The sequence below is a fragment of the Haplochromis burtoni genome, unplaced genomic scaffold, assembly GCF_018398535.1.
Source record: "Haplochromis burtoni strain Fernald_Lab_line unplaced genomic scaffold, NCSU_Asbu1 Contig_128, whole genome shotgun sequence".
In the NCBI taxonomy this organism is placed as follows: Eukaryota; Metazoa; Chordata; class Actinopteri; order Cichliformes; family Cichlidae; genus Haplochromis; species Haplochromis burtoni.
In genome coordinates this window covers 1,155,266-1,182,919 of record NW_024582489.1, presented here as the reverse complement: position 1 = coordinate 1,182,919, position 27,654 = coordinate 1,155,266, and the positions used below count along the sequence as shown (strand labels likewise).

Genomic DNA, 27,654 nt, shown 5'->3' with positions numbered 1-27,654 from the left:
TTGTTTTTCCAGTCAATGGAAAATTAATATGCAACCATTATCGTTCATTTGCCGTCAGTAAACTGAATATTTAAGAATGGCAGCTGTTGAAAAGCAGTATTTAATTTTCCATTTCATTGACTAATCCGTGAACAAACACAATGAGTCAAATGGGAGCCAGAGCTTTTAGATAGCAAACCCAGGAGCTAGAACATGCTATCAGGGTTGTTCCTGTGAATTAGTGTCAGATTATTCTTTGCAACAGTCCATTTTGTCCCACAGGTCTGTGTCCAATCTGTTCTTTTTCCTCTCCCAGTCAGTTAACGGGATAAAAGTCGACAGAAACAATCTTGCAATGACGTCTGTGGGGACGTCCCAAATGTGTTTCCTGAACTATGGCTTTCAAGGTCAACAAAAGCATTTGTTTTATTAAAAAAAATTATTGTTCACAAAATGTGAAATGCAGACCACCTAGTTTTAGACATTTTTTCAGTTTTTCCTTTGGCAAGCTGATATTGGGCAGAAACATGTTTAATCTGGCAAAGTAAAAGTCTTCCTCCCCCAAATTTAAGTGACAAACAGCAGCCCAGCGCCAAGCTTTCTGATTAATCACACCTGCAGCTTGAGAGCACAGTAGATAAAGTGGAGCAGTTTGTTTGGATACAGATTGCTGCGGGAAGACAGCAGGATCTGGACAGTCTCTTCTCTCTGCTTCCTCCTCCTCTTTACATAACTCCACTCTCACAGGACAGTCATTTCCCCGCCTGCGCTCTTCCACTGAAGTCGTTACTGTTTTCTCCCAGCGTCCGTTTAAAATAATGAGGCTCGTCGTCGTCCTGGCTGTGTTAATGGGAGTAAGTGGGATTCCCGACGTGACAATCAGCCCTCCGACTGCCTCAGCGGACACGTCAGCTCATCCCAACAGCATACCTGAGACGGCGGATGAATCTGAGCAGGTGAGGAACAACCCGGTGGACGACTGTTGTGCTGTGGTTTGTGTTGCTTAGTAGCTGGATTTGAAGGGAGGGATGAAATGTTTCCAAGATGTTATTGTGCAATGACTGACACACACTCATGCAAGTACACTTGAAGGTAATACGTCTTTGTTGCAATCATTATAACATAAAGACCTTTCTGTACATAGTACAAAAGCCATTATAAGCTCAAGTCAAAACTCTGAGCTTAAACGCTGCCTGCAGACTTAACTGTTGCTAAAATGCAGGTAATAAATAGTCTTTCCACGTGAGGCAGACATTAGGAGGGGGGGGGGGATTAAACAACTAAAGGAAAGTAAAATCTTGTTTTTGTGTAGAGCCGTGGTTGAAGATGAGGAGAAAATGATGAGTTCAGCTCTTCCACTTGTTCTTCTTCGCTGGCAGCTGTCCTGTAGCCTCCAAGTATTTGTGGATGAGTTCTTCTTGTGTGGCGGGCAGGCAGGGCTGATATCTGCTGTACTCCATGGTGTACTCTCCTTTCCCCTGAATAAACAATGACACAACATGTTAGCAATTCAGCTGTCTTCTTCTACAAACCATGTCTGATTTCAAGAATTTCCTCTATTTTTGTCCGTGCACATCTCCAATCCATCTAATCTTTCTCGCTAAAAATTCTTTGAACCATATCTAGTTGCCAAAATCCAGGACCTGATCAACACACTTGACGCACTCATCCAAGAAGCCTCCAGTTTTTACTGTGAACTCCAGCTGTAGGCTATCAAAGTAGCACAAATGGGCTACATAGCAGGCGGAGGCTTCAGCAGACTGCATACTGTCATACATGCGTGTTCAAGCCTCTGCTTAGAGCACCAGCTCTGATCTGATTGTTCTTGATGGAAATGTGACTGGACAGACGTCCTGAGATGAGCTCCAGTCATTGTTATGGCAGTACCCCCACCCTGCAGCTGGTTCAGCAGAAAGATGTCCCCCACCCCTCCACGCTGCCAGAGTAGTGCAGGCCCTCCTGGATGAGGAGCATATCCAGATGCTTCCTTGACCAGCATTATGTTGTAACAAGTTTCCTGTCGAGGATGACTGGGACATGCAGGATCAGCATGCTTATCAGAGCCAAACGCAACCGCTGCAAATGTCCAAAAATGGAGGGCAGTTCTTTGACAACAGATTGAATACTTATACAGTCTTTGCACAGACGGGTGACCACTTTCACCACATCCACAGGAGGCTTTACCTCATATTAAACACCTACCATATGGTCTATGATATCATTTGAAAAACAAACTTTAATTGAACTCATTCCTCAACATTACCTGACCGTCAGGTTTTGTATGCTTTTGAACTTACCTCAGTACAAGAGCGCAGCTCTGTGGCGTAACCAAACATGTCATTTAGTGGGATCTGTGTTGGAACAAACAGGATGACATTCGAGTTAAAGCAGGACAAGAAAGCGGGTGAAACTGGAGATAAGCACTGTATCGTTTATATTTACTGGACTTACATCAGCATAAAGAGTGAAGTATCCATCACCCCCATCCTGTCCTGTGATGACGCCGTGGCGGCGGTTTACTCCAGCAATGACGGCTCCTTGAAACTCCTGGGGTGCAACGACTTCCACGGACATGATTGGCTCCAGGATCACTGCGTTGGCCTTTTCCATAGCTGTGGAGAAAACGGTGAACCCAGCGGCAACATAAACCAGATAATTTTTCAGCTGAATCAGAAACAAATGGAAAAAAACAAACAGAAGGGCGTCCTCACCTTGTTTTAGAGCGCCCTCTCCTGCGCGGATAAAGGAGATCTCATTGGAGTCGACCATGTGGTGCGCTCCGTCTTCCAGGAGGAATCGGACTCCTGAGATCTTGTGCCCGCTCAGAGGGCCCTTCTCACAGGCGTCCTTGAAGCCCTGCAGCACGATGGAGGAAGGAGGGAGAAAATCGAGACTTTAAATTTGGAATCGCTTCCACTTGTGTTTAAAACTTATTCTGTGAGACCACATGAAAGTGTTTGCATGCCTTTTCAACAGCTGGCACAAACTGCTTTGGGACGTTGGTTCCAACAGTTTGATCTTCAAACTCCAGTTTGGTGTAATGGTCTGACTCGAGAGGCTCGAGGACCCCGATGACTTTACCGTACTGCCCGGAGCCGCCACTCTGCTTCTTATGGGTGAAGTCAAATCTACGAGAGAGTGGGGGGAACACTGGTTAACATAGAGGACACAACAGGAAGTAGATGATCCAAATGTATGCACCAATCAAATCAAAGAACCAACATAACCAAGAATACTCTTAAGAAACTAAAGTAGGTTTAAGTACTGCAATGTACAGTTTTATTTTGGGTTTATAACAAAGTATTTCCATATCCTAGGCTGTTTTAATGAGGAAAGATGAGATGTAACTTTAACTATTCAGTACTTCTGATGATTGATGAAATTGCATTTATAAATATGTCTGTTGGGGATCTTTAATTTACTCCAAATATAAGATTGTACCAATACCAAGTATACTTAAGCTCCAGCTCGATCCACTAAAATGTGAACATTTCCTTCATATTTTAACTGAAGCTGAAACTCTCCATTACTATATAACCAAATTTGACCTACTTTACTAAGTTGCAAACATCTGCAGAGGTCTGTTTGCTGTAAAGCGCTGCTTTTTTTTTTTTTTTTAAGTCAGGAGGAAGTGTTAAAAAGGGCTCTGTCTCTTTAAAAAGGGGCAGTCCTCAGTGAACTCTACTGTCAGAGGAAGTGGGAAGTTATCTTTCCATTTGCGCGAGGAGCAGCTGACTCGGAACACCGACTGTGGGGGGAAAAAAACATTCCAGTTGGCAGAGATTCACTCCCCACTTTAATTCAGTTTGGGACACTTCACAGCTGCGTATCACTTCACCCTGTAAGAAAACACATGGTTTCTTTCCTGTATTGCTCAGTGGCTGTTGTGTGCAAAGCTGTGTTTGTCTACATAGCTGCTCACACCAAAAGATCAAAGTCCTCCAGGAACTGGAAGCCCTGCACAATAACCATCTTCTGTTCTCATTCACTCCTTTTCCCTCTCCCTCCACTTTCCACCCACAGATAAAGGCACGGACAGAGGAGGGAGCCGAGGAGGATGTGATGGCAACTGGCGAGCTGAACCCAAATCACTACCCTGCCAGGAGGGCAGCTCAGGTGGTCCAACACTACCTCAACACCCGGTACGGTTCACCATTCAGGCTGATCGGAGTGCAGACGGTCCACAGTGGGAACGCAGAGGTCAGCTGACCTTCAACACTGAAATATGTGAATATGCCACTGTAAATAAAAAAAACAACAAAAAAAAACAACAACTTGAATTTCCAATTTTTCTTTCAGGATGTGGCAGACTCCGGAAGAAAGTATCAGCTGGAGCTCTCGGTGAATGATATAACCAATGTAGGACTTTCTTTTTTCTCTTTTTCTTTTAACCACAATGTGAGGAAAAAAGACATAATGGTGGAGGAGGGGGGGTGCAGCTGCAGCTTCTTAAGAACCACAAAGAGTAATGATCCACCTCTCAAATAGGGTGGAGGTAATCTGAATAAATGTCTTCACCCACTCCCAAACACAGCGTTATCTGTGTTTGCTGCTGCCTATTGAAAGATCCTACAAATAAATCTTAGGTATGGTAAACAATCTCACAGCGTCTGGCTTAGTGTGAGCAGGTCTGACAAGAATGACTAAACAGCCTATAAAAGGAGGCTTATGTTAGCTTGTATGATGGTGTGGTGCAACCTCGACTCATCTGGGCTACATCCACTCCCATTTCTTGCTCACTAAGAATGCCTTTACTATTCGTTTTTTGCTAACTTTGTTTTGTTTAACTCCTTCAGACTACACAGACTTGCTCTGCAGAGCTTTTCTTTCCAAAAGGAAAAGGGCAACAGCCACCTGAAGTCAAAGCATTGTGTGAGGAGCTAGTTAAAATTGACATTAAAGCTCAAGAAGAGGCTCTATACCAAAAATACAAGACCAACCAAACCCTGATGTCTGCACAGTACTTACCAGGTAAGTCCAATAAAACAGGCTTAACTGTCCAAGCTACTGCAGTTCCACCCAATCAACACTGAAAGTCAGATTTTGCACAACAGTTGCGTTCAGACATTTCAACACTGTCGGTGCTGCGGTGTTCCTCTAAACATTGACAACACAAGTGCTGTCATCATGAACGCAGGACGCTTGAGAGATGAGACGTAACTGAGAACTCTAAACTTCCCTCAGACAGCCACGGTCACATCGAGCCCGACATGAAGCCTTTTTGGCATCTGGGCATTCTGGCCTCCAGCTTCATCATGCTGAATGAATCCACTGAAAACACTCTGTACAACGTGGCTCAGGTGGCCAACATCACTCAGCTGGTAGGTGCTTTACAAAAATTTAAATATGAGCTTATTATAAGAAATTGATCACGCCCCCCCCCCCTTAAGCCCCATGTCTGCACGATTTACTGAATACATACAGATTGTCAATAAAAGTCCTTCATGTGGTAAAACAAGACAGGTTATGTCGGCCATATAAACAAATGTATTAAGCCTTTAAAATTTTTTTATTTTTTTTTTTGTTTCCTACAGACAACTGAGGAGGACCACCTGGAGTTTGACTGTCACACACTGCTGCATGAAATGGTGTCCCAGGTAGACACTTGGCTAAAAAATGTCTTTAAAAAGCCTGAAATGCTAAAATAAGACTTTTTATAATCCTAATAGATTTGGTACTTGTGGTGTGTTGGAGTAAATTAAACATGCACTTTACTGCACTCATGCTAAACTTTGCTATTCAATCTGAGCCACATTTTTGCATCCAGAGATCTCGCTGATCTGACATTTTTCTGTGCCGATACAGGAAATCATTCACTGGAAGATGCTGTTTACCTGGTCTCCTGCAGAGGGGGTTAAAGTGGTGCAGATGAAGCGGCTGCCTCACCGCCATGAAAGGGAAAAATCTCCAAAGACTAACTAATCTGTGGGTGTTCATCACACAGCCAAGACCACTTATTTGTCCTCACATTTTGTGGGGTCAAATATTGGCGCATAAATGGGTTTTTTGTTGTTGTTGTTTTTTCATGATGACGCTACAAGCACTAGGCACAGATCTACTGCTGAAACCTAGAATTTACACTCTTAAATGCTTTAACTCATAAGTATATGATATACTGAAATTGTTTTAAATGTCTGTGTTTGGTCTATTTTAGCTTAAATAAACTGTTTACAATGACAAAGTATTTTGTGCGTGCTTGTATGTGCGTGGGCGTAAGGACAAAGACTATCAGGACGTACGGTACGGGACTGGTGATCGTCTCTCTGAAAGCTACTTTGGGTTTTCCCATCACACAGGGGCAGTTGTATTCCCTCTCCATCCTCTGAGAGAAAAAGAAGAGCAAAAATAAACTTGGATTAGATCATAAAGGTTACTCAGAACAGAGATCTGTTAATTTGCAGAATTAAAGCCTTCATGGAAATACTACTGAAGTACTTTACTCCAAACTCCAAAATTAGCCTGAGATAAAGCAACGCTGGTAAGGCCAAAGACACTCACTAAATTATTTGATTTGCTCACAAAGAAATTAACAGCCTAATTTTTCTAGTAGTTTCTAAAGTAGAGAGACGGAACAAATCTGTTACATAAACATTAGAAATTGATTTGAATGTCCTTGAGCGAAACAAGTATTCGATCCCCTTCATCCAAACTGGGCACACAGATTACAATCAGTCAATCAATTACAGACTCCTGATATCAACTTGTGTGTTTAAAGCACACCTGTCCACACAATCAGTTTCTTTCCAATGCACAACAGGGAGAAGAGTGTGGACCTGCACGAGGCTGGAATGGACTACAAGACCAATCCAAGCCTGTTTGTTTCTTTTTAAGTGAGCAAACTTACAGATTCAGCAGGGAGCTGAAATAATTATCCCCACGTTATATAATGGATTTGATGAGATGTCCCATGAAACGTGCAACCTGTCTAAGTGAGTACCTGTGAGTAGATTTCCAGATGCAGCTCGCCCATGCCTGAGATGATGGTTTCTTTGCTCTCAGTGTCATAATGCACTCTAAACGTCGGGTCTTCTCTGGTGAAACGGTTGATTCCTTTGGAGAATTTATCCAGGTCGTTCTGTTCAGTCGCACAAGAGGAATTAATAATAAGAGGGAGTGACAAAGAGGTGGATTTAAGACTAGAGTTATAATAAAAGGCACGTCTTTCAGGTTAAACGAGTATTTTTACCTTGTTGGCTGGCTTCATCGCCATGGAAATGACAGGTTCAGGGATGTGAATGGACTCCTGTGGGTGTTAAAAATTGACATCAAATGAAGATGCTTCTCATGAGGCACAAAAACACTTTAAAAAGAAGCAGGTTTCTTTGTCTTTCGGGTGTCCTTTGCTTCTTACCATGGACAGGTCAGCAGTTGTCTTGGATGTGAAAGTGTCTCCACTGGCACAGTCGATTCCAAACAGGGCACAGATATCTCCCGCATAAACCTCATCCACATCCTTTCAAAGCAGAGAGAGAGCACGAAAAGCAGGATGATTGTTTTTTAAAATGATGATAGGAATGACTAAAAAACAGTTTCACATCTTGTTTTGATAGAAGATGGGTGCAAACATGTTGTTTTGGTGTCACAGGGGATGTGGTTGATATCTACACACTTGATTAAAGCCAAAAAGAGGAACCCAATCTTTCTGACCAGTCATGCTGCTCTGCTGTTTAATGTGCAAACCACAGATGGAAAACTGTGACCTCTCACAGCCTGCTGACGCAACGCCGGTTTGCTCTTACCTCCATCTGATCAGCATGAAGACGCACGAGCCTCTGAACTCTGACTTTCTTGCTTGTGCGTGTGTTGTAAATATATTCTCCCTTCTTCAGACAGCCTTGATACACTCGTATGTACGTCAGCTGACCAAACCTCCCGGCCTGAAAGACAGGAAATAGCAGAACATGGCAAACTGAAGTATTTCTATTGCACAAATGTGCAGAAATAGAGAGATCACGAGGACATGAGACAGAACAGATGCTCTCTGTCAAACTGAATCACCTCCAGTTTGAAAGCCAGACCAACGTAGGGGTTTGCAGAGTCTCTCGTTGGGTCCATTTGAATCTTTTTGGTTTCAGTGGAATCTCTAACAGAGTGGAAAAACCCGCCAATGTTAGTGGAAAAAAAACAAACAACTTTTAATCTGATTTTGATTTAAATCTACAGTTTCAGGACACTTTGCATGCAAACTGACGTTCCTCTTCATACTCACTCTTCATTGAGGATGGCGTAGTTTTTGACTTCACTGGGGTTGGGCAGGTAATCCAGGACGGCATCCAGTAGAGGCTGGACACCTTTGTTCTTCAGCGCTGTGCCCACCAACACTGGGGTGAAGAGACGCTGCACCGTAGCCCGGCGGATTGCTGCCTGGAAGGCAGTGAGGTGAAAACTGATTGAGACAAATGCCTTTATCTCTTCGCTGATGTGAAATGTTAATCTCAAAATTTGGATGTGAAAATTCTGAATGATTTTCAGGATTTCTATACAAACTTTGGGGTAACTGGTGATGCCAAATTTGGTATTTCCGGACTGATCAAAACTGACTCTCAGATATGTTTGCTTCTTTGGATCGCCACCACTTGTATCAAGTCTGAAATACAATCACCGGTCACTTTATTAGGTACACCTTGACAGTACTGGGTTGGACCTACTTTTTGCCTTAATTCTTTACGACACAGGAAACATTCCTGAGGTATTTTCATCCATGTTGACATGAGAGGATCGCAACGTTGCTGCAGATTTATCAGCTGCACATCCATGATGTGAATTTCATGTTCCACCACATCGCAAAGGTGCTCTACTAGGTTGAGATCCGGCGAACTGTGGTGTTCATTTGAGTACAATGAACTAATTGTCACGTTCAAGAAACCAGTTTGAGATGATTTGAGCTTTGTGACATGATGTGTTATCCTGCTGGACGATTGGTGCACAGTGGTCATAAAGAGAACCTGCACGGTCAGCAACAATACTCAGGTTGGCTGCTGCATTTAATCATTCCTCAGATAGTACTAAGAGGCCAAAGTATCCCCCACACCATTACATCAGCACCAAACTGAACTGCTGATAAGAAGCAGGATGGATCAATACTTTCATGTCGTTTATGTCAAATTCGGACCATCTGAATGTCACAGCAGAAACAGTCCTCAGACCACAGCACCTTTTTTCATGTAAGTTGTACCGTCAGTTGCAGTCTTCTGCTGCTGTAACCCATCTGCTACAAGGTTCAATGTGACGTACATTCATTATCTTCATTTCTTGGTTATAACAAGTGGTTATTTAAGTTATTGTTGCCCTACTGATCTTTTACCTATGGGATCAACAAGGCATTTACACACAGACGATTGCTGTTCACTGGATGTTTTCTCCTTTTCTGACTATTCTCTGTAAACTCTAGAGATGGTTGTGCAGGAAAAACCCAGGAGATCAGCAGCTTCTGAAACCAAGCTGGTATCAACACCCATACCACATCCAGAGTCACTTAAATCACCTTTGGTCCCCAGTCCGATGCTCAGCTTGAACTTCAGCAGGTCATCCTGACCCTGTCTACATGCCTAATGCACTGAGTTGCTGCCATGTGATTGGCTGATTAGATATTCAGATTAACGAACAGTTGAACAGACGTACCTAATGAAATGACCAATAACTAGTGACTATACCTCAGATACCAGCGGGTTTAATTGAGGATTTTTTTTGTTTGTTTGTTTTTGTTGGAGTTTAGTTGACACTGGTAGATTTCACACAAACTGGTCTCTCAAACCTTCAGATCATCTTTGGTTGGAATTTTTTCCTCCAGGAACATCTCTCCCAAGATTTCATCAGCATTGGCGACACACTCCACCAGTTCCTGCCTGCGGTCTGCGGCCTCAGCTCGAAAATCTGCCGGGATCTCATCATAGCGCATAGTTTGCCTGCAGGAAGCACGACGCAGCTTTAAATATTTTATACAGATCAGACTCGTAAGGAAACTTGGTCTTATCCACAATTTCTATGGGACTGATGCAGATCGCAACAGTTTAATTGTACAATAGATGACCTTAAGTCTAATTCATGGCAGAGGGAAAATAAAAACCACCCATTTACACATAAATTCATCTTACCCAAACTGTCCTTCGAAATACATGCTCCGCTCCTCTATGAGGTCAATGATGCCACGCATGTTCCCCTCCAGCCCGATGGGGATGTTCACAAACGCTGCGTTGTGGTTCAGTTTGGATCTTAAAAAAAAAGTAGAAAGTTTCTTTAAAACTGCGAAAAAATCCAAAGACAGAAACACACAGCTGCTTACTGCAAGAACCTAAAGAGCTCCTGTATATTCTCACATTTTACTGCTCTTTGATTTCATGCAAACTAATAAAATAATAAAAGTCCAGGAAAAGAAACGTTGAATACACCAAATGTGCAAACAAACGGGGGAAAAATATTGATTACTACACTGCAATCTAGTGTGCAATGTGGAATATGGGTTAAATATATTTGTTTTATTGCATTTACAAGCTGTATTATTGATTAACAAGTTAGTCTTTGTGTTTGCTGCATTAATGAAACACTTAACACAGTCAGAGTGTCAGACATGAAAAAGCTGAGATACAAGGACTGGTCTACATTTTCTCAAGGGATTCTTCTGGCTAAAGATCCGAAGACTGAAACATGGAGTTAAAAATAAAAGTCCAACTACAGTGTCACTTTCAAGTTACCTCTAAGGATTTAGGGAGTTTATGATTTTGTTTTTTAAACTGCAACCTATAATAAATACATCCTTTAAAGACACCCAGGTCCATCCAAGGAGGTCACTGTGGCCCCTCAGCTGATATCTTAAAAGTATAAGTAGAATTAAGTCACATGGTTTGGTAATGGAAATGTTAAATACACACATTGCTGATAAGTTAATACAATTATCACCTAATCTGTATTATTATCCAGTTAAAAACTGCTTAAAGCACCAATCGTGGTGCCTGAAGAGCACATTCATGTTGGAGAACATGGGCCTATGCAAGTGAGACCATAGGAAGTCAGCTACTCCTTAAATAACTTGTCTTTAAAGCATGCTCTCACCATGAGCACACTGTGCGTTTATGCTTGTTATGCACACCAGGTCAAGATGTGGTTTCAGATAAGTTGTTTATGCTTCAATTTTGCATAGGTTGTAAAGGTGGCAGAACTAATCTCTCCTCAGTTTTTCTACCGACGTCTCAAAGCCTTTCAAAGCTGTTTGCTCATCCAGTCCATACACGTTATTCTTCAGTCCTCAGCCCTGTGGTGTAACGTCAAACATGCCGATGCGTCTGACTGTTCTCTCTGTGTGACGTGTGTGTACAAACCGTACCTCATCTGCTGCAGGGCTCGTCCGGGGTTGGCGCCCATTCGGTCCAGCTTGTTGATGAAGGTGAGGAAGGGGACGCTGTAGCGTTTCATTTGTCTGTTTACCGTCATGGTTTGACACTGGACGCCTCCCACCGCGCACAGAACCAGCACGGCTCCATCCAGCACGCGCAGCGCACGCTCCACCTCGATGGTGAAGTCCACGTGACCTGTGAGGCACATTGAGTTCAGACGCACTCAAAATGAAAGTGCTGAAAATGTGCCTTCACACCCCTTCACATTTCTACCGCTGTTAAAGAGTTGACAGAAAAAAAAATGATCAAAGCAGGGACGTTACAACTGCATGACTGGTTCTGATTAAATGATAGAAATGCTAACATACAACATAGATGACTCGGGGCCACTGACACTCTCTGTTGAGAAAAAAAATGTCTGGCTTTTACGTGAGACTATAACATTCAAAGTTCTTTCAACTTTTATCCTCTGTTAAATTTTTGGTGGAGGAAAGTTACAATTACATCAGCTCTGAATCACTTTTCCACTTCCAAACAGACAATGGGAGCAGCTTTAGATCCTCAGGTGCACAAAAATGTTTAAAATACATTACAAATAAACAATCACGCCTCACTCTACAACACCACTAAGGTGTGAAGACTACAGCACACTTTAATTTTAATTCACGTGGCTTCTGTGGCAAACCACACAACAAAATAAAGCCTAATATTACCGGAATACTAGAAAGGCTTTAAAGAAGAGCCTGAGCAAGGCTGGATTTTGATGCTGTTGCAGTTTTATAAAGAGCTAAAACAAACAAAAATATCAACCGATTTTGATATCGGATGTGTGTTTTTGTTTTGTGTTTTTGAGCCGCGTGACTCAAATAAACTGATCAGGACAGAAGGAAAACCAACCAATGACATCAGTGCTGTGAAAATGTATTATCCCCTGCCTCGTTACATCATTAACTGTCTAACGACATTCTTTTCAATTTCATTACCCACAAACAAGTCTAATTTCTACTGTAGAATCAACAAATCACTGACACAGAACCTGTCTGACAAAGTGAAGTGATGCTAAATGATCTCAAAAAGCAACACATGTCACATCATGTCAAAAGCTGAGAAACAAAGTCATTGACATTTATCAGTCTGGAAATGGTTATAAAGCCATTTATATTGGATTCCTGTGAACTACAATGACAGGCATCATCCACAAATGGAGAAAACAGTGGTGAACTCCAAGAGTGCCCTGACAACGCATCCAGGAGGTCACAAAAAAACCCAGAAAAATGTCTGCATGCCTCATTTGCCTCAGTTAAGGTCAAAGTTCATGACTCAACAATAAGAAAGCAGTTGGGGGGGGGAAAAAAAGGCACAAAGGCTCTTCTCACATTTGCCAAAAAAACATAGGGAAATGAGGCTGCTTCAGGGAGAATGTCTGACCATGAGTTGTGCCCTGAAGCTCAAGAGCACTTGGGTTCTTCAGCAAAACACACCAGCAATTCCCCCTCTGACTGGCTCAAAAAATAAATAAATAAATAAATAAAATGAAGGTTTTGGATGGGCCTAGTCAAACCCATCTGTCACTCCTACAACACATCACCACTGCCTTGCTGTCCTCATGCATGTCCTGCACCACCCTCACATACTTCCCCGTCACTCCTGACTTCCTCGGTATCTCTTGGCACCCCATCAAATGCTTGTCTAGATCCAAAAAAGACACAGTGCAACTCCTTCTGACCTCCTCTATACCTCTCTATCAACCCTCTAAAATCAAATATCATATCTGTAGAGCTCTTTTTAAAAATTAAGGCGCTCACTGATCATCCCCTCTTTTCTTCAGGCATCCTCTCACTCTCCAAGACTGTGTTAAACAATCTGGTCAAAACGGTCCATTGTCTTCTCTCCTAGACATCTCAATACCTACACAGGTAAGTATCTTCATAGCTGACCTCACTTCCTCTGCACTAGTAGCAGAGCAAGAGGTAAAAACTGCTTTGGAGTGAGTGCGGATCAGTCTGTCGATTCATTTTTGACCATTTACTGACAGTTAATGAACAGGTAATACTAAATTACCCTACCTGTGCAGCTCACCTCAGCAAACGTTAATTTGTAGTTACACAAAGCACCACAGTAATGAGTTACATTTTTACTAGGTGTATGTCTAATTACCTGGCGTGTCAATTATGTTGATGTTGTAATCTTTCCACACGGTGTATGTAGCAGCTGACTGGATGGTGATGCCTCGTTGTCTCTCCAACTCCATGGAGTCCATAGTGGCTCCAACGCCATCTTTCCCCTTCACCTAAACAACGCAGGTGAGGGAAAGCATTCGTGAGCCTCACCTAAACGGAAAAAGGAGCTTGATAAAGACAATGAAACGGACTCACCTCATGGATCTCTGCTATCCTGCCGGTGTAGTAGAGCACGCGCTCGGTCAGGGTGGTTTTCCCAGAGTCGATGTGAGCGGAGATCCCGATGTTGCGGATCCTCTCGCTTGGAAAGACACCGGAGGAGCAGCTCCGGCAGCTGTTGATGAGCACCTGAGGATATGAAACCATCACAGTTCACTCGATCTACCGACTGTGAAACAAACTGGACTGAGGTCAAGTCAGCAGACCCGGGTTAGATAATATTACCTTTTTAAGTGTGACGGTTCCTCGCGCCGAAAGATGCGTTTTAGCTAAAAACATGCCCGCTTTTAACACCCTCATCTCGGCAACAGCTCAGTGGAGTACAGCTTGGTCGTAGTATTGCCCTGTTTAGATGACCCCGGTGCTGCTGACACCCCGGTGAAAGTCACGCCGGGACCCTAGCTGCTTGTGAAACGACTGCTTCCGGGTTTACGGAAGCCCAGAAGTACCAAAATCACAAACGTTTAAGTTTTCTCTTAAAACGCATTATTTATTTATTTGTCCCCTTTCTTTCTTTTAATGTTATTTAAATGTTTCACGTGTTTTGAAAAGCCAAACGTGTTTAGCCACAAATCTTAATTTATCTGTTTGATAAATTATTTTTTAGGAAATAAAAAATATATCTCCAACTTGCACATGAAAAATATCTGAACCTTTGTGTTGACTGTCATGTCTATTTTATTTATCACCTATAGCACATTTAAACAACAGAAGTTGAACCAAAGTGCTTTATAAGCAAGCACATTTACATTCCAGGTCTTAAAGTAACCCAGTTTCAAAATACATGACAAGTTGAAAGGTGTGTTTCGTTGTGTTAACTGATTATTGTGGAAATTAAATTCACAGTCGTTAAAATCAGAATTCATGATGATTCATCTCATAAATCATTACACACTGCTCTTCCCTTCATAAGCCACCTTTATAAGTTAAAAGTATCGGCATCAGTATTGGTATCGGCAATGATGGCCTTGTATTTATTTGGTATCATCAATACCAATTTTTTCAGTATCGCACACTGCTAGTTCACCACTAAAAAGAAAAAAAAGAGGTAATATCTCAAGATTTCAATTTACATCTGAAAACTCCAAATTTTAGTCATTAAATTGAAATTTCAGCATATTAAGTTGTCATTTTTACTTACAGATAGATAAAAAGAAATCACGGGCATTAACACATTTCCATCCTATACTTCTAAATGTAAGAAATCCAAAATTATTTCTGGATGGTCAACTTTGGTATTTCTTGAATATCAAACACAAAAAAATGCAAATATAATTTTTTTAAGCTACCTTGCTGTTACGATGTTTACGCTTTTGCTTTATCAGACTAAAAAATTTTTTAACCTTTCTCAACTGTAAAGGTTACTAACGGTTTTTCTTTAGCGCCTAAAAAGCCAAAATTCGTGGTGCACTTGAAGGTAACTCCATTAAATGACCTGTAGGCCACCGTCGGATCATTTTGAGTAGGTTTGTGACGTTTTCTTAGACATAATAAAGATTGTTTTGGGTTTGGGTTTTGGAAGCTCGTTAGCTTGTGCCACTTCAGGTGTCTCTGGAAGTTAAGCCTGAAAGTTAACGACACTTGCCTCCGTTTTACCAGCGCTTCCTCTTTTACTTTAACCACATGCTGATACTTCACTTCGTGCAGCAGCGATTCGCACACACTAGCTGAACAGCTCATGATCACAGACACATCATCATTTTCACGCCCTGCCAGAAGTTTTTAAAAACCTCTGCATCCCTGTCAGCTATTTTTAACTGTATACCATCGGAGGAGCACTTCAGGATCAGTCAGGTAAGGTTAGCTCAAGTTTTTGTGTTTATGTGTGTGTGTTAGTTTTTTTTTTATCCGTTTGGTTGTTTTGCTTGGCTGAAAACGCGCAGATAAGACTGGTCTCTTCTTATTGTTTGATCACAGGAAACTGGTACGCGTTTTAATTTAGGGCCAAGTTAAAATCAGGATTTTAAAAAGCTCTAGTGCTGCCCAAGCTCAAATTGAAAGTGTATGTTAAACCGCCCTTTAAACAAATGACTTACTGATAAGTCTCTTCATTTAGATTGGCTGTGTTTTCCATTTTAGCCACAAAGTGTACGCTGCTGATTGAACAAACAGATGAGTGGTTTTGATGGCAGTGCTTTACTGCCATTTATCACCCTGAGATCTATTTTAAGGGAGTGTTGTTGATGTTTTAAATTTATTTTATTTTGTTGGGGGGTTTTTTAAGACTTGTTTTGAAATGATCAACTTCCCATAAACTATGTGTCACTGTATGAGCCCCTGCGGATGGCACAACATTCACAGCTATACAGGCCAGCGTGAGTCATTATATAGGATTAGTTATTATTTGGATTATGAATATAGTGAACTGTGTGGTTCTGTATGAGCTGTATTTTCCTTTGTTATCCTTGCTGTCTCATTTCCTGTAAGCATTCCTTTTGAGCTGTCACAGCAAATAACAATCACTTTACCTCACCGTGTTTCATTTATAATGTTGGAAAGGCTTGAAACGGCTTTCTGATAGAGGAAAAGTCATGATCTGACCCTTTTTAAACACTACTGTCTTTTGTATTTACATGAGAAATGTTGCAAAACAGCAATTCCTATGAGCAGATAGAGGAAGTTGAAGCTGTGTTTTGACATAGCTGACTAGAACGACTGTAAAGGCATTATTAAAGGGAACAACCTGTGCTTTTTCTTGTTTTCTATTATTTATATATAGTGAATGATCAAATTTAAAAAATAACAAAGGAACAAAAGTTAAGTAAGTGGGGTTAGCCTACCAGCAGCCTGAAGCGTCAAACTGCTGGTACACTGTACATAAAAGATGGACATGGCCATAGTGACATCACCTGTTGTTCATGAGTTCTCATTTTGAAGCACTGAGCCTAGCGTTGTTTCCGTCGCCATCTTGGTGGTTTGAAACTAACCGCGATAACAAGGCGGATCAGGCGAAGAATCCAAAGGAGGCTGCACCCCCGTAGGCTGGTAGCTTGTACAGTCGTTTATTGGAGATAATTATTTTCATAAAATTCAAGTTTGACTTTAACTCAAGAAGGCTTGAAACTACCAACCAATACCATCAACACATCAGAAATAACATTAATAACTGCTGTAACAAAACATTTTCCCAAGTATTGGATAAAGTGTTTATTGTATCCAACTTATCTTGAAAATAAATATAGAAAAATCAGAGGAGTCGCCCTCTGCTGGCCTTTACAAAGTATGCAGGACATGCCGCCTTCTTCCATCTTTTCTATACAGGTAGTGAGACTTTTTTTTTTTTTTTTTTTTATGAGGGGCAGCAAATCAGAAGAAATCTGAATTAAAGAGGAGGGGAAGCGGATCTATGAGTGTTTCAGATAGTAAATGACTTCACAGGCTGCACCAAGGCCCAGTATAAGATAAAAGTGGGTTATTTTGCATGCTGTATCAGAATAGACAAAAGTACTCTTGTAAAGTCCATGAATAAAGATAAGCTGGAAGGGATCTTAATAGTTTAACCCTTTAACCAGTGGAAACAAGTTAAGTCATAAAAGTAGACCATCTATATGGGCGAATTTGCTGTTGCAGCGATGAGCATTTAACATTTGTCTTCTTAAATCATCAAATTCTGACATATTAATTTAAAGTGATTGTTCTTCGCCTTGAAAAATGTCCAAATTATGTAACGCTGACTATTTAAACTCCTAATTTGAACATATCAATGCTTTGTTATATGACCACTATTCCCTATTGGGGGAATTTTTTATTTTTTTTTATTTTTTGAAAGAAACATAAGGATGGCAGTCTAAATGAAGCTTACTGGGACAAATGAATCGTGTCCAGACACAGGAGGGCAGTATTAGACAGACGTGACTAATGGTGAAACTGACTAAATCTCAGTGAAACTTTTACAGTTTTCCCCCACATCAGCCCCCCCTGTAATATTTAAATCTTTGTTCTTGTCATATTTTCCTGTAATTATACTCCAGTGCAGTTTCCAGTGAGCCTTTATCTGACAGTTTCTGTCCTGTCGTCTGGAAATAATATGTGACTTTTAAGGGTGATTAAGCACATACGAGTTGGCATTCTTGAACCAAGCGCTGGTTTAAATGTGCGTTTGTTTTTGTATTATCATTGTGTCATCGGGGACTCTTTAGGTAAGGTAAGGGTTTAGGGTTTTATTTGTCTATTGTCCTTGCAATTTTACTTACTAAATCACACATCATCTGCTTTTTTCCACAGATCAGTATAATCCCAGATGATTAACAGGGATTGATCAATAGCACTAACTGAAGTGTGTGATTAATGGATTACTGTTGCTTGATGGAGTCACTGGCTAAGTAGTTTCGACTGTTTTCTAAATCATACTTTGAGGGTGTGTCTGGGTCACTGCTACTATTACGGCATGCAGGATGGGCCAAACTCGCTCTGCTCTATCGCACAGCACTGCCACCCGAGGCAGAGCGAAATGGAAAGCGGGCGAGACAGCCCGTCGACTTCGTATCCGCAGACCTGGGAGCGGAGAAAAAGCGAAAAGTGACCAGTTAAACAGGAATCCGATGAAAAATAAAGTGCTGTCGTATTTGGGAAGGAGAAAGCGAGACTCTAGTCAGGGGGAAGCGGATTTGGGTGGCGGAAACGCAGCTGGAGATCCAGCAACGCGCCGCGGCCACAGAGTAGGAAAGTTGCCGAGGGACGAGGTCGTGTCGGCGGTTGGGGAACAGCGAGCAGCCGCGGGTTGTTTTGACACGCCATCCGGCCTAGATGGAAATACTGAACCGACACAGCACGTCGTGAACCGTGAAGCAACCGCTGGTTCATCCGATGCACCAGGCTTGGAAAGTAAGAGCTGTGAAGTCAGCGGCGCGGGCTGCGAGGAGCCGAAACCCGTGCGAAAGAACAATGCCTCGGATCCCCAGACGAGGGCCATGGAAGATAAGCCACTGGGGGGAAGCAACCACGATCCCATTGTGTCTCAGGATCGAGTATTAACTGGAAATAGCACGCGTTCATCCAACTCACCCCCTCTGAAGACCTCTGACCCGGACACTGAGGGGATTTTGTCTAGTTTGGCCTCGGATCAACTTTTGGACTGTGGACTTTCAATTAGGGACGATCAAGCCGAGGCTACAATGACAAAAACCGACTGTAGCACCGTTTCATGCACACCCAAAGCGACCGGCAAACTGAACAGCAGCTGCCCGGTTGAAACAAAGAGCCAAACGGACTCTGATCAGACCAGCCAGAGTCCAGCAGGAGGCCAAAGTTTCCCAGGAACCATACCCAAGCTCATCATAACCAGAGACCCCAGTCCGAACCGCTCACAGGTCGCATCGAACCTGCTGAGAACGGAGCCCAACACCGGCTGTCTGGAGCCTCAACCGGACGACGAGTCCCCCTGCTCGGACAGCGGCTGCGGAGGGTCTCCCGCTCTGATGCGGTCCCCCAGGAAGCTGTCCAACTCCTCTTCCATCGGCCTGTCCTCCGCCTCGTCCTTCGAGGAGTCAGAGGACGACTTCACAGGCAGCGACATCGAGTCCAGCCGGTCTCTGTGCAGTCCGGAGGATGGGACGGGGGTGAGTGTCTATTCAAGTCTTCTTCCGCAACAGACAACTTTTATAAAGTTTTCTGTTCAGTTGCTTGCAATATATTCTTCATAAATATTTTAAAAGACCTTCAGCTGGACTCTGACAAGAAACCATAAACTGGTCTTACTGCTTCAGCTACCAAAAAATGAGTAATGCAAATATTGTGCAATTGACCATATATGATGGCATTACAGTATTTGAAGCTATTCTTTCCATAAACAAACATGTTGTTAGGTGTGACCACACTGGAACTCATTGTAAAATGAAAATCAATCAAAAAGAAAATGATACAAGTCGGTAACTGACTAGGTATTACATATTAAAATCTAGTACACACACCCTGCATAGGAAATGTACAGTAAACATTCCTGAGTCCTGTGTCAACCTCAACCACAAACACTTTATTTTGTCATCAAATGTAAACGGTGTGTGAGAGCAGGTGTGTCAGTCACTGCTGGTGCTATAAAGACAGTCAAGGAAAGAAATGTGTTTAATATGTGTCACATTGATAATAAAAGGTCATTATTTGTCAGGAGGTGGAGATTTTTCAGCTGCTGTGGTGCAAATGAGGGGAAAAGAGCCCATTCATTCAGGAGAGACTTTTGATCTAATGTGTGTCATGTGTGGTAGAAGGCTTTGACTCACACTGCCCTGATAATGAGACATGACTGTAACAAATTTAAACCCAAAGGAGAGGAAAATGGTTATTATTGCCAGCCCCCACTTCTGTGTCCTTCCATCACCCATGCCACATGATCGCATGGCTTTGATGAGCTCAGCCTGAGGACCATTTAAACATTGTTTGAATGCATTTCTTAACTGCTCGTCATTCGTTTACAGTCAGCACTTTGAGCTGTGACCAGCCTTCGTTATTAGAGAGCTTAGCCTGCAGCCCCAAGAGGCTTACAGATTTTCCTCTCCTCCGTCCGGGAGAAGTAGCTTAAAGTTTAGTAGGAAGTTGTGATGATTTCCTCCGGTATCAGGAAGCTTTGATGCACTGTTGACTACCATGCATGGAATGCTTTAAAAACAGGATGTGTCTATCAGTATCTTCTTATCATCACGGTAGCTCTGTGAATGCTGAATGTCCAGGTTTTCATGCAGGGCCACATTACCAAGAAAGATTTTCAGCTGTCAGTGTTGTGATTCATACTGCGATGCCCAGGACATAATGATCTTCTGGTGGATGTGGCGGAAAACCCACCCTTTTAATTTATTTATTCATTTTCATAGATCAGGAAAGATTGAGAAATGCGTCACCCATGAAAATTGATGCAATTTGAAATTCACGGTCATACATTAGACCACCCCAGAGTCTCCTCTTTAACATATATTACTTTTGCTTTTCTCCAAATTGTTTAGTCCTTCTCAAAGAGCTGCACCAAACACAGGCCTCTTGAGACCACCGTGAGGTGGAGACAAGCTCCAGTTGATGTTTAATGATTTGATTATTCCTGTGAGTGAGGATCTAAATGTCAAAATAAAGACAGTGTGGGCAGCTTTCTTCCTTCATGCATGATTTTACAAAACAAAGTTCAGCAAAAACTTAATATAACTCGTGTCACGATGGCTTAATTAGATTACGTATAAAAATAACATCCATATCGAGTCCACCCATCTAGTGATCTCAACCAACTGAAAGATGAACATTTTATCCACAGAAGTTTGTCTGTTACTGTCGCAGCTTTAGTTGAGATCAAACATTCTTTCGACTTGTTTCAAATGTAAAACATCACAAAAAAAATGAGAAAAACCACACCTTAATCTCTTCTAAGAAGCCAGTGTGGTATCTTCAGATGTTTGTTTTTCTATGTTCTGCAGTCTTAACATGCAAGCAGTGCTATAAAACAGAAACACTTTAAATCCTCGCATTCAAAAAGGAAAAACGAAGAGTTTTTGCTTGAAAATGATAAAAAATAAAACGCCTATAATTTATAATACCCCCTCATGTTTACCGTCCCCTTTGTCAGTCATTCGTTTAGTGTAAAGTCCATAAAATACCTCTGTCACGTTCAGATACACATTTCTGCAAACATATTGATTCACATATTGCATGTTTTGAGTGAACAGGACAGCGGACAGTGTAATTTCCTGGCTATTATAACAACACGCAGGAAGTGAGCAACCTGAGTAGTTGCACTTGAGGTGTTGTAACAAACAGGATGACGCTGGCCTGTGGTTTCTGATAAGAGCTGGTTTTAATGGGCATGTTTTGTCATATGTGCAGCTGTGTGGAAAACGCTTTTGTTTGTTGTAATTAATAGAAAGAGGGAGTGTGTGTGGCCGTGCCGTCAGCTCACAAACAAACCTAACATTTTCTTCATGAGGTGACGTGAGCAGATACTTGTTCGCGCATGCACGCACACAGACACACACACACACACAGAGAGCGATGCCGTCTTGCATTCAGAGTTCATTGTGTGTCATGGAAAATTGGGCTGAAGGCTGAGCCGGTTGCTAGGCAACGTCTTTGCCATATATGGTGTTTTTTTTTTTCTCCTTGTGTTGTTCGCTCCACCAACAGTGTCTACTCTGTCCCTGACATTTGAATGCTATAAGATATAAATTCCTGCCAACGTCTGCTGTGCACAGCAGCGCCGATATTTTTGCATGATCATGTCTTCCATGTGAGACACTCTTTCTCCCTCTACAGTTCGCCTGCACTTATATAAAAAGGCTTAATATTTTCCTCTTAACACACTGTGAAACATACAGTGGAACGGAAAACAAGAGGAAAATTAGAGTAAGCAGACAAAAGAAGGAGCGCGCACAGATGAAAAAGATGCAGCGAAACCTTGAACACGTAGCCTACACTTGATGATTATTCTTATTTATGCATGCTTATTCACTCATGAGCCACAATTGCAGACTTGTTTTCCGTCCCACACATCACTCCCACAGCACTTATACACAAAATCCACGACACAGGAAAGTCCACGTTAGTTAAAAGTTAGCTTCGCTTTTATGTATTTATGTGCACAACACAGAATTACCTGATACAAGATGTATCAGGTTACGATGTAACGCCCGCAATGAAATAAAATCCAGATTCAGAGTATCAACGCCTCGAGTAAAAATTCTCCATTACTTCCAAGCAAATCATTTGCTTTTGGAACGTTGGCTGTTTCTTATCAACAATCTATTAAGGAAGTAAAGAGCATCATATCTCTTAACCCTATATCACACCTATAAAACTGTGCCTAGCTGGATCATTAAACATGTTGTCTCTGGAGTATTTTTTTAGGTCGCTGTTCTGTTTTTGTAACTGTGCGCATGTGCTTTAGTTTTTGCAATGTGTGACATTTTTAATGTTATATGGTTATGCTCCGGATCTTATCTTTGAATACTTGCTTCTGCACTTTTGTTTTTCCTATTACTGTCTATTATTTCCATCCATCTCCCAGGGACAAGATATGAAAATGAGCCTGTATGACTTCATCTGGCACATTCACACTATGGACAATGTACACTGTACACTGCCCCGTTTTTAACAAACAAACAAAAGACAAACAAAAAAACAAGACCAACAGCTTTTGAGTAAAAGTACTCACAGCGTTTGGAGGGGGTGGGGTGGGGGATCATCATTTCCTTCATTACATAAAATTAAAAGACGTGCATACAGTTAAAGAACACAATACTGGATCACAAAAAAAAATCCAAAACCTGGAAAGCAGTGAGACTTAACCACCTGTCATAAAAGCTAGAACACTGTCATTGATCCTTTCTAAACCAGCAAATCAAATTTTGCTCATATATGCCATAACCCCCACACATGTCCTCGTGTGTATAAATAAGTAATTCTGTTATTATGGCTTGATGCACAAACACAAACTTTTAGTGTGGTTTGTAAAGTACAAGCAAAAAGCCGACTTAACCAGCCAATACATTTAATGGACTCCCAAGTGAGATATTGCTCATTTTTTACTGAAGAAAGATGTTACCAAAAATGACAGTTCCATATAAGGAGTCCTTCACTCATAAATCTGCAAATTAAATGCTTAATATGCGAGCTGGAAAGTGAGCTGCTTTTCTTAGCTCAAGGTTTCACTGGAACTATATCAGATTTTATGTAAATAAGAGTTGCCAAAATAATGTTTTTATAGTTAAATGTGCTCCGCAAATAGAATCGGTCGTTAGTGGAAAATCATTAAACAACACACTGAGATGTAATGTAGGTATAAGAGGTCGAATACTTCCAAGTATTCAGGAAACGGTGATATTAAAGGGAAAAAGTAGCAAATCCAGCAAATACCAAATGTATTTTCATTTGTCAGTGATATCAGCTGATGACGTAATACCGTGTTTCTGGCACATGCAAATAAACATTTCAAATATTATCAGATAAAAGAGACATGTGAGTCTGTTTTCTGCAGATGGTTTTCAGGCGGAGGTTGAAGCCGGTGCCATCTTCTGTGTGTTCACTGGCCCACCACAGTGGAGCTTCATGAGCTCTGAAGACTTGAGTAAAGGGAAAGGGATGTGGTTTATATAAAGTAGTTTTGAGAAAAGGTCTCTAAGAGTACCTGAAAACATGGTTCGGGTTTGCATACAGTATGGTGTCACTCTTGTAGCTGACTGTCGCTTGACAGGTTTAGTTTTGTCCCCGTGCACAAACGCACAACTCCGTAGGCCGCATAGTAGTCAAGACCTCATCATGCAGACAAAAGAGGAGCTGTGGGACTATATGGAAATGTTTGTTGGCTCTACCCCCACCTGTACTGAATCTGGCAGGAGATTGGCTAAGCATGAGGCTCAGGATAGGCCCAGAGGGGATTAGAGGATGAGAGAGTGAGACAGGAGAGAAACAAAGGTTTACACTGGGAGAAAGCGAAGACTGCTCGCAGAGTGGGGGATTTGCGCCTTCGGGGAGACGGGGTGAATGATTTCAGGGAGCAACTGCGAGTAACAGGACTAGTTCAAACAGGCAGAAAGTGGCGAGAGCCAGAAAAGGGACAGCCTTAGGACACTTGGTGGATATGTTTAATGACGGCAAAAAAGAAATTGAGAAAGCGTGAAGAAATCAAAGGGTGGAGTACTAAAATTCTGCAATGGTGCAAATTGTGAATTAGAGTGACAAAAAGGAGGTTGTAGAGACGCACGAGTGATTATTTATCGGGCGATAAAGGAGACAAACAAACACCAAAAATTGACAGCTTGACTAAAGGTGATTTACCAGAGGAAGACCGAGCAGACAGTGGACTGAGTTAAAGGACGTTATAGATGACTGTGAAGGATCTCACGCCCACAGGGAGGCACGCGTCCCTGACGTTTGATTTAAGAAACCCTGTCCTGATGGCGGGGGGCATTTTGTGTTGGTTGCGTTCTCGTGTCGTCTCCGGGGTCGTGTGTATCTGTGTCGGCACCTGCCTCCTCCTCCGCTACTGCTCCGTTTGCCAGGTAAGAAAAGGGTCCAAAAATAATTATTGAGAGAGCAGAGATACTGATTCAAATTTAACCTACCTCAGCCACTGTTATAAATGTACGCTGATGTCATGCTTCCTCAGAAACATGATATAAGGGGAGATTGTATCAAAGAGACTTGGGTATTCAAATAGAAATTAAAAAAAGATTGCTGTTGTAGCTGTTACAGCATATGAGGGCTATCTGGCTCGCGTTCAGCCACAAAGAACTGTATCTGGGTTAAGAAGCCAGTAAGCCAGTAGCAGCAGGCTCACCATGCTGTACACCAAGTGCTGCTATAACAGCTAAAAAGTAAGGTTTTGGAAAGGTGTACTAAATATTAACATTATAATTTAATAGCACCAAAAGTTGAAGTAGCTCCCACAACTTGTTTTACCCAGCTGATCATTACAGGCCTCATTATGGGCTATAATTATTGAAGATGGGTCTTTTTCTCCTGACCACAGTGGCCTTTGGTGGCGGCTGTGCACATGACCACAAATGGTCTACATATATTTCAAGGCAAAGAGTCTGTTACATTACTCGTGTTATTTTTTGACAATTTTACAAGCAAAGATGTGTTTTAATTTTTGAGTAATTTAAAAAAAATACCTTGTTAACTGGTGAGTCTTCTTTAGTGGGCACTTATTTCTTTTATATGCTGGAAAATCGCCACTAAAGGGCTACTGAAGTGGCAGTGAAACACCTTCCTCGTCTTGGATGCATACTTTACACATCTAAAGCAGAACATTCATGGCCCTTGTAACGTCTCTTAGCAGCGCCATTGTTGTCATTGTCTGCTGTGCTGGGAAGTGTTAGGGCCGGTGACATTCCTGGAATTGGATCCCATAGGTCTAGGAAATATGAAGAAGGGATGGGAGCACTACAGGGGGGAAAAAAAGAAAGTGGTAAAAGCAAGGGATCTGTCTGTTTCAAAGAAAAAAAATTAAAATAACCTCAAATGGGGGTTGATATGATAACTTTGTATGTTTGTGTTATGTGTACAGTTTTCATGAGTTATATAAAAGAAAGTGGAGATGGCGAGGGTTTGACTGTGTGGGGTGAAATGTGACCTCAGCATTTAAAACGTGTGTGTGTGTGTGTGTGTGTGTGTGTGTGTGTGTGTGTGCGGATGTGTGTGAGTGTGTGCGTGTGTGTGTGTGTGTGCGTGTGTTGAGTGTGTGTGTGTGTGTTTGTGTGTGTGTGTGTGTGACGGCTTCTTCGCTTTAAGCTGAAACGTCGAAAGCTCTTTATGTGCTCTTTGATGGGCTTCTGAACATTTATCAAACCACCCTTTTAAGAACGCCTTAATGTCCACAAGAATATTAGCAGCATTAGTATTTGGCAGTGCATCTGCTGTTAAGGAGGTGCATTCAGCTCCACAGAGGCAGCACATTAAGCTGTCAGCATAGGGCCATCAGAGAGCCTGACCTGGACGAGGAAAGTGAAAGAAGAGAGGCTGAAGCATCACGTTTCTCCCCGCTCAGGCCTTCTGTCACTGAACTGGTCTTCAGATGGAAACAGATGCTGGTAATGACTAAATATTAGTGAGGAGAAGAAGTAAAAGATTTGATAAGTAAACAGATTCTGTTTGGGCCACAGGTGGATGGTATTTCTGGACTTTTGCATTCAGAAAACTAATATTTATCTGTGATCAGTAATCACAGCACGTCGTTACAGCTGGCAGGAAATCTAGTCAAATATTCAACTGTAAACTAAAAATGTTTAAATAAAGGTCGAGCATGTTTTGGGAATTTTAAGAGTCTTTCTAGAGTCTCTGGTGACAGTTTTCTTGCCTGAGTGGAAAGTTGAAATGTCGCTGGCTTTTGTTGTGGGTTCATTTGGATATTTTCCCTTTGAGTTTGAATATAACCGTTCTTTTTGCAAATAAAGAGAAGAGGAGTTTTGCTGAATAGGCTGAGATATTTGTATTTATTTGAAGTCTAATCAGAGATTTGGGTTAGGGTAAAGATCAGCTCAAACACATCCTGAGAGACTGTATGGGGTGTCAACAGGCAGTGGAAATAAGCAGGCTAGTAAGAGAGAAAATAGATAATAGAAGTGTTTCATCACTGTGATCCTGCACATCTATTAATGTTTGTCTGTGGGTCAAATGAAGGTGTGGTTTGCTCAGTTAAGTGAGCAAGAGGAATTTTTGTCATGTTGAAAATTCAGTCGTTTACGTCACATGTGGTGAAGTGCTGTTCTTCACCCAGACGAGGCTGAGGTTAGAGTAAGGTGAATCTGTGGGTGTCGTTTAAGATTAAGTCCACAGCCGTCTCTCGTTGACTCTCTTCACCTTCGGCCTCTTGCTAAAAATCCTGGTAGTGATCTGCTCTCTGTTTTAAGCAGCATTTCTTTTTATTGTAGGCTTCGTGCCATCTCATGTTAAGATTAAACCTGTTATCCATCCTGGGATCTGAGGTTGAGAAACTGATGATAAAAGATTTAAATGCACACTCATTCTAGTTCTTAGAATGGTTACAAACTTACATGTTTGATTCAAGTTATCGCACTAATATACCAGAATAAATAATCCACAATTAAAGTAAAACCCTTTGGAAAGTTTCATCCTGATACGTAAAACTGCTCCTTCTCCTTCAACTAAAAAGTGTTTTTAAGGCTTTCAAACTGTTGCGAACAGTTTAAACTTGAAGCATTTTTTCCCCCTTCTTCTTCTTCATTTGAGGTAAACACATACGCAGTGTTTCCAGTGTGTTTATGTTCCTGGATTAAGACTGTTTTACTGTGACAGTTTCCAAGAGCAGCGGGGGGAAGGAATGCAGAGCAAAGGGAAGAGCAATCTCTCTCTCACACGCATACAGAGAGAAATAATTTAGTTGTAAAAAGATAACTTTTATGGTTATGGCCTCTTGCATTTTATTACTCGCAGAAACCGGTTTTGTTGCCCAGTGCTAATTTTCTTTCTGCTCCTTTAACCTAATTGTCTCTGTGCTTTAAACCGGTTTGGTGCAT

General features: G+C 41.8%; 3 protein-coding genes across 4 annotated transcripts in view; 2 read left to right on the top strand and 1 right to left on the bottom strand.

The window, feature by feature from the left end:
• The first annotated feature begins 797 nt into the window (after nucleotides 1-797).
• On the top strand, nucleotides 798-6,186 carry lxn (latexin). 2 transcript variants are annotated; one of them, XM_005929956.3, is made up of 7 exons: nucleotides 798-935; nucleotides 4,003-4,179; nucleotides 4,279-4,338; nucleotides 4,776-4,950; nucleotides 5,164-5,300; nucleotides 5,514-5,576; nucleotides 5,785-6,186. In XM_005929956.3, the coding sequence occupies exons 1-7, from the start codon at nucleotides 798-800 to the stop codon at nucleotides 5,899-5,901; spliced, it is 867 nt and encodes a 288-aa protein (XP_005930018.1). In that variant the 3' UTR covers nucleotides 5,902-6,186. The 2 variants fall into 2 exon arrangements, with proteins under 2 accessions (XP_005930018.1, XP_014191541.1); XM_014336055.2 differs by lacking the exon at nucleotides 798-935 and adding an exon at nucleotides 3,627-3,820.
• gfm1 (G elongation factor, mitochondrial 1) lies at nucleotides 1,061-14,159 on the bottom strand. The gene is made up of 18 exons (XM_005929955.3): nucleotides 13,934-14,159; nucleotides 13,685-13,837; nucleotides 13,467-13,599; nucleotides 11,300-11,504; nucleotides 10,074-10,190; nucleotides 9,734-9,884; nucleotides 8,189-8,343; nucleotides 7,978-8,062; nucleotides 7,719-7,856; nucleotides 7,331-7,432; nucleotides 7,166-7,222; nucleotides 6,917-7,054; nucleotides 6,219-6,301; nucleotides 2,945-3,107; nucleotides 2,691-2,835; nucleotides 2,431-2,591; nucleotides 2,277-2,330; nucleotides 1,061-1,457 (listed from the first exon to the last, which is right to left on the bottom strand). Exons 1-18 carry the CDS (start codon nucleotides 14,006-14,008, stop codon nucleotides 1,326-1,328), a joined length of 2,247 nt encoding a protein of 748 aa, XP_005930017.1. The 5' UTR covers nucleotides 14,009-14,159; the 3' UTR covers nucleotides 1,061-1,325.
• Nucleotides 14,160-15,207: 1,048 nt separating this feature from the next.
• itpkcb (inositol-trisphosphate 3-kinase Cb) overlaps nucleotides 15,208-27,654 on the top strand; it is a 17,728-nt gene continuing 5,281 nt past the window's right edge. The window contains exons 1-2 of the mRNA XM_005929960.3: nucleotides 15,208-15,502; nucleotides 17,933-19,266. Coding sequence (XP_005930022.1) covers nucleotides 18,103-19,266 — 1,164 coding nt within the window. The 5' untranslated portion in view covers nucleotides 15,208-15,502; nucleotides 17,933-18,102. The remainder of the gene's footprint in view (nucleotides 15,503-17,932; nucleotides 19,267-27,654) is intronic.